At 33.5% G+C, this 7,561-nt stretch overlaps 1 protein-coding gene across 1 annotated transcript; it reads right to left on the bottom strand.

Annotated features, from left to right (window-relative positions):
• Positions 1 to 1,465: 1,465 nt before the first annotated feature.
• Positions 1,466 to 6,924, bottom strand: LOC123269605. Its single transcript, XM_044735439.1, has 5 exons — positions 6,891 to 6,924; positions 3,679 to 4,194; positions 2,717 to 2,944; positions 1,777 to 2,545; positions 1,466 to 1,598 (listed from the first exon to the last, which is right to left on the bottom strand). The coding sequence occupies exons 1-5, from the start codon at positions 6,922 to 6,924 to the stop codon at positions 1,466 to 1,468; spliced, it is 1,680 nt and encodes a 559-aa protein (XP_044591374.1).
• Positions 6,925 to 7,561: the final 637 nt, after the last annotated feature.

Raw genomic sequence — 7,561 nt, 5'->3', positions numbered from 1 at the left:
ACGCCGTCAGCTTTACAAATAATAATTTTCCTAGTACTTTTATTTAAACAAATAATCAATTTATTTAGCAACCTTTAATTAACTAGCCTGAATAGCGATAGTTCAATATAAAATTTAACTATTAAGTCTGGAATTGAATGCCGTAGCTACGCAATTATAATCTAATACCAAATATTAATTCAACGCTTACTTGATACAATGTCGATTTCCAGAATATATCAAAATAATTATTATCACCCTTCAGATAGAGCTTGGTGCTAACAATAAAACTGGAGTCCTTGGACCACACTTAATTTAATTATTCCTAATCAATGTATTACAAATTATAGTCTTCACTTTTTTATAATTAAAAAAACAAAACAAAAAAAAACGTGCTCATTCTGTTTACACCTAAGGCGGTCTCTCTTCTCCCCGATGTGTGAGCTCGCTCACCGGTATCCGCTCCGTGGCGCATGCGCACTGCTATTTTTTTTCTATTAAGTATTTTTCCAAAACAATTATTTTTTTTTTAACAATTATCTAACTAAATTAGTCATGCTAAACGAGATTATTTATATTTAATTGGTACCCAGCTAACGGTACCCAATTTATAATTAGAGTAATACATAAATTTTTTTTTTTTTTTTTTTTAAATAACTTTGCTAGCTTTAGCTGGGTGCATTGTAGTGTACTCACGTGGACGCTAGGCTGCGTGACAGTTTTCTTTTTAATTTTAATCGATAATTAAATCGATATTTTGCAAATAATACGACAATAATAAAATAATACAATAATATTAAATAATATAATGATAATAAACTTACTTAATTGAATAACAAAAAAAAATTTTTTTTTTTTTTTTTCAGTACGTTACAATATATATACATATATAAACTTTTGAACTATATATATTTTCTGACTCAGCTCGACAAACTTAGTCAGAAAATGGCTAAATTTTTTAAAAGTTGCGCCACGAGGACGGCTGCAATAGTTAGATTTTTATAAAATCTACTAAAAAATAGTGTTTTATCAAACTTCTATCAAACTTTTGAGCTCGAAGAGCTCAAAAGCATACAAGAGCTATTTTTTTGAGCTCGGAGAGCTCTAAAAAGTCATAAGTGCAATTTCAAGCGTTTAGGTATAGAATTGGCGGGAAGTTGCAGGGATGGCCTTCAGGTCATTTTTTTTTTTTTCATTTCTCAAAAAAAACTTCAATCAATTTGACAACTATTACCACGCAGCCCGACCTTTTTTTATTTTTTTTTAATTGAAAAAAAATTGTCAAATTTTCTAAAATAAAAAAAATTTTTTCTTTTCAATTAAAAAAAATATGTAAAAAATTCGGCCCTTTCTGGGGTGCGCGGTAATAGTTGTCAAATTAATTGAAATTTTTTTTGAGAAACAAAAATAAAAAAAAAAATGATGTACTATGAAAAAATAACGATTTTACTTAAAAAATCCGTATATTTCGTCGAATTTATCGTATTTAATTTTTTTTGTGTATTTTTTCAAAAAGTTTCATTCTACTTGAGTAGTTATCATACAACTCCCAAGTTTTATCTGCTCGAAAACAATATGCGACCTCATGATCTATATCTCGTGCTATAACTCCTGTTGTTCTGAAACAATAAAATATATAATATCATATCTAAATATCTATACTTATATCTATAAATATATATGAATATCTACGTATCTAAATATAATACAATATCAAAATATAATATCTGAAATAAAATCATTAAAATCTATAAAAAAGAATTTAATGTAAAATTAATAAATTATCATTTAGTTTACTGATATTTGTTAACTTCTTTTTCTAAATGCAGCACTATTGGAAAGTCTTGAAGGTTGCATTTAAAATTTTCATCACATTCATCAATATTTAAATCGATAAATAAATGATTGTTAGGATAAGCAGTTATATTACAAAATTTGGAGCAATTTCCATGACGACATTTTACTTTTTTCAGATATTTATAATAAGCGATCGCCTCACTAAGTGCTTTAATAACATTTTTAGTAATTATTTTAGCATCGACTTTCAATAATAGTGAGAAATAAGATGAATATCCACAAAAATCGCATGTATATGCATTGAAAATGCTAGCCTGATTCTTTAAACATGTTGTCCATGTACATGAAATACTTTCGCATAAATCTATTACGTAAGTAGAAACATTATCGCATGTTTTTGTACAAATTTTTGAAGAATATAGTGATTTTAATAACAAAGCTCTTTTGATGTAAATTTCGTTACACAATTTCAAACTAATAAAATCATTCACAAATTGCAACGTTTCGTTGCTCGAGTTACGAACAAAATCCAAGTACGAAGAATTGTCTAATGCAGCACAAGCTATAATATGTACGATGCAATCAAAATTATGCGTATCATTCAATTGAATAATAGTTTTATTTACAGTTATTTCAGGAGTAGCATTGCCAGGTTTAAGTAATTCAATGAACTGACAATTCAAAGAGATATCACTTTCAATGTTACCCGAAGTTTCATTTTCAGTGAAGCAGCTATCTTCAATGAAGTCAAATGAAGCGTCAATATAAACTTAACCATCTACTTCTTTATTACGCCAATTGTCTCTTGATGTAATATCAGAATCATCCAGAGAAATCGTTTCGGGTAACTTTAAAACCTTGTTCTGTGAAATTACTTGTTTATTGTTTGATTTCTCATGATAATCTTCATGTTTTGAAAAAACTTTGGTATATATAATACCTAGCGGTAGTACCAGAGTATGAGAGCGTACAGAAATCACTTTGGTATTCAGATCATTACACTTATCCCAGCGGTTATTGATACGTCGACAGTATGGTATAAAATGACCTGGCTCCAAAACGATAACTCCTGATAGTCGATACTGATGACTACCCAAATTAATATCTATTGGAAAATCACTTAATTTTCCAGGAATAGAATTAACTGAATTAACATCGGCTCGAACATCTAAGTCAATAAAAATTTGAGTATTATAAATATTTAACTTTGCATTACAGTAAGAAGAGCAGGATACCGAATTGTTATAGCATAATTTTTGTTGCCAATTATCATGTAATGCTTCTTCTAATGCACCATAGCCGTTTCGTCCAATAACTTCATGATCACTTAGTAAAATTATCTTAGGTTTTTCATACACATGACAATTTGGACAGATGTATGTTACATATCCACTTGGTACACTGGCAAAACATTTGGAGTGTTTACAAGTCACACTGTCATACAAATTAATTTGGTTTAGTCCTAGATTCTTTTCTATTTTATTTTTTAAGAGATCTTTAAGAAGGTTTATTCTGTTTTGATATGTTGAACAAGTCAGCGGTTTTTGAGTAAAATCTTTCACAAATTGTAATACTTTATTTGTTGATTGTTGAATAAAATTCATATATTTAGGATCATCCATAGCACTAGAAGATAAAATTTGAATAATTGAGTCGAAACACAAGTAATGATAGCGAAGTACTGTGAACCCTTCACAGAAATAGTAATTTTAACAGAGCTACCGTTTAAAAGTAATTTTAAGTTTTGGACATTACCGGTTACACTATTTTGCTGTTCAATTTGAGGATATATTTTGAAATATTTGCCCTTTAATTTTCTTAACTCTAGTTTTTGTTTTTGATCATTGATATTATTATCTTGCACTTTCATTATTGTTGAGTTTTCAAATTTCGTATCATCACCTGCTTTATTTGCTTTTTTTCGTGAATCGCCATTTATAATTACGCAATATTTTAGCTCATCTTTTTTAGTAGGAATTTTGTTAATATTATTATTTTCTTCCACATTCCTAACATTAATATTTTCCTCATTGTCATCCGTATTTTTTGACTCAGCTTGAATAAAATCGCATTGTTGTTTTTTAATTGATTGTCCTGTATTAATATCTTTAGATGATAGATTGATTGTAAATTTATTTCCTTTAGATGGTGGACTCGGAAATGGACCATCATTTTGATTAAAAGCTTTCAAATGTGACGTTAGAACAGCGGCATTACCCAGGTAATAATTAAGAATGAGTTTGAGAAGCTTATCTAATCTTAATGGCAATAAATGATTTTTCAAGACATGATGTTTGACAATATTAAAATGTCCTTCAACGAAGGTTGTCAGTGCATGCTCAGCTATATAAGGAATAGCTACGGCTGTCCATAACGGGAATTCGTACGCTTTTAATTTTGTGAATTCATCAATAAAATCTGGAAAATAAAAAGGATTCAAGTTAGATCAGCTACTCTCATGCGCCTAAAGAAGTTTCACCACAAAAAATATTTCTGAAAGTTTAAACTAAATAATTTTTTAATGAAAATTGTCAGATGTAGGTAAAAGTCAGTATTATAATGATCAGTATCATAATAATTTTTATCGTAACAGTGAAACAGAAACATTTATTATTGTGATGGAAGAAAATTAGAAAAACGGTTGACCCTGAAGACCATCCCTTCAACTTTTCGCTAATTCCATATCTAGGCGCTTAAAATTGCACTTATGACGTTTTTGAGCTCTTCGAGCTTAAAAATACAATTTATGTGTTATTATTTTGAGCTCTTCAAGCTCAAAGAGTTAGCTGTTCTATGCTTTTGAGCTCTTTGATCTCTTTGAACTATTCAAAAGCAATCTACAAAGAAAGGTTGGAGTTATGTAAGAAAAACACTTTTTCCAAAATTTTTCGTTCATGACATTTCACGAGCAAATCAACCGATTTTAATCGCGTTGACGACGATCAATGCGGTTTTTTAAGCTCAAGAGCTAATTTCTTTTTGGCATTAATTGATTCAGCAGATTAAAAGTTATTTCAAAAAAACGATTTCTTGAAAATTTTATTTTCGAGATTACGCAAAATGTACCTGCCCGAATTACCTCAAATAGTAAAAAATATCTAAAAGCCAAGAAACTCTTTCGATTACCGCGAATCTCGTTCAAATTGGTCAAGCCGTTTAAAAGTTATGAGAGGTTTACAAACACACACACACACACACACACACACACACACACACACACACACACACACACACACACACACACACACACACACACACATACACACTCACACACGCACACACACTCATAAAAACTCGATTTTCGCAAAAAGGGGTTAAACCAATAACTTCCCGGATTTGAAAAAATTTTGAATTTTTCTTAGCTGGAAGTTAAAAATTAAAGTTTTGTTTTTCTCATAGTAGCTAGAATCATTTAAAAACTTAGTAGGACTAAGCTGCAAATGCTCATCAGTTTAAATCGATAAGCTAAATTATCAATTGGAAATATTTATTTTATATAAATATAAAGAAAATTTTAACATTTTTTATAATTAAAAAAATTGTTAATTTAGATTTAATACTTCAATGCACAGTAACTTAATAATAACAATAATTATAATAGTAATAATAATGATATCAATAATTATTATAGTAATAAAAATTAGGAAAACAGTTGACCCTGAAGGCCATCCCTGCAACTTCCCGCTAATTCCATACTTAGGCGCTTAAAATTGCACCAATGATGTTTTTGAGCTCTTCGAGCTCAAAAATACAATTTATGTGTTATTTTGAGCTCTCCGAGCTCAAAGAGATTGCTTTCTTATGCTTTAAAGCTCTTCGAGCTCAAAAGTCTGATAGAGATTTGATGACACTATTTTTTGAATTTTTAAACCGCAATAACTTTCGAATGAATAAACCGATTTTCACGCGGTTAGAAGCATTCGACGCAATTTTTTAGGCCTCACAAAGAATCTTAAATTTTAAATTGATCGCGCTAGGAATTTTGGAGTTATTCCAAAAAAACACTTTTTTTGGTTTTCTTTCGTTCACGATATCTCTCGAACGAATCGACCGATTTTGACCGGACTGGTGGCGATCGACGTAGTTTTTTGAGGTTAAGAGCTGATTAGTTTTTGGAATTGAACCTTTAAGCCGTTTAAAAGTTATTCCAAAAAAACCACATTAGAAAAAATTTTTTTTTTTCAGTTTTTTTAAGATTTCTCAAAATCTATTGATCTGAATCGGTCCCAATAGTTTTGAAAATCTAAGTTTATCCAAGCCCTTTCGAATGGCACCAACCGCGATGAAATCGGTCGAGCCGTTCAAAAGTTATAAGCGGTTCACATACTTTCACACACACACACACACACACACACACACACACACACACACACACACACACACACACTCGAGGCAGAAGAGATACTGCTACCGGGCGCGTCTCCCCGAGCGGATGGGAGAACGCTCGCTGTCCTTGGATGACACTTAATCTCTTAGTTGATGATCGGAATCTTCACCGCTCCGAGCGAGTCTAGTCCGTCCGTGTATTCCGGGACTGGCTAAGTGTCGGCTAGGCCTCAGGGAACTGGGGTAGGAGTACTATCTACGAGGGTACACGCGTTCCTAGCTATGGCAACCCGCTCCACTCCGTACGATGCGCTGGTAAATCAAAAAAGTATGAGTAAGTTACAAGAAACAAACAAGAATAGAAACGGGCTTCATGCTCAACAAGCAGCGATTGAAGCAAGCGCTGACATGAAGAGAACGCAAGCGTTGGAGCGCCTTGAGAAGCTGACCATTGAGCTGCAAGAGTTTGTCCAAACTAAGGTCAATATCCACAAGGAGATAAAGACCAAGACAACCGGAGTAGTCAATGTTCTTGGAAGATTCAAGAAACTGGACGAAGAATGGCGCTCATCATCACACCGCACCCCTTGTGCTACATCGGAGAGAAACAGTCAAGTGGTTGTTGAAGAAGCGATGGACACTGGAGCCGAAGGTGACGGAGAATCAGTCGCTGAAGAAGAAAGTGAAACTATCACAACGGCAGAGACTGAATCCTTTGACCAAGACGGCCGCATCCTGAGGAAGTTGAAAAGAAAAATTCGTTCTCCCGAAGGCGGAGCTTTTCATACTCCCAAGAAGCTGAAAGACGTTGGACCTGGTCATCCCATCAAGAAGCAGGAAGTGGTTAAGGATCTTCCACAAAACTCTTGTGAACAGAACAATAAGCCAGGCTGGGAAAAGGTGCAGTCCAGAAAGGACAAGAAGAAGGAGCGCAAGAAACTGCCCCCAGAAAAACCTCTGGTGCCTCCACCGAAGCCGAACCAGAAGCCAAGAAGAACAGCAACGAGACCGGAGGCACTTATTATCCGTCCAGCGAACAAAGATAAGTATTCTGAAATACTAACACGGATCAAGGCGGACGTTCGCCCAGATCAGGTCCGCAACACAGTCGAGAAGATACGCAGGACCGCGACAGGGAACATTCTCATCACGCTGTCGAAAGGCAGTAGTGATAGAGGTAAAGACCTGCAGAAGACTATCGCGGGAATACTTAAGGAGGACGCAAATGTCATTAGTACAGGACCTGAAGACGACCTGGAAATTCGCGATATTGACGATACTACAACTAAAGATGACATTCTAACAGCTTTACAAGAGGCAGCTGGAAACGATTGTGGTATAACAGTAGAGGCCATTAAAATTCGTAAGGTCTTACGTAGCAGAACACAAATTGCGTCGGTGACTCTGGCAGCAACGGTAGCACAGAAAGTGGTAGGAGAACACGGTAAGATTAGGATCG

Source organism: Cotesia glomerata, linkage group LG7, assembly GCF_020080835.1.
Source record: "Cotesia glomerata isolate CgM1 linkage group LG7, MPM_Cglom_v2.3, whole genome shotgun sequence".
Classification (NCBI taxonomy): Eukaryota; Metazoa; Arthropoda; class Insecta; order Hymenoptera; family Braconidae; genus Cotesia; species Cotesia glomerata.
The sequence above is the reverse complement of the archived record's forward strand: the minus strand, read 5'-3'. Positions and strand labels throughout refer to the sequence as shown.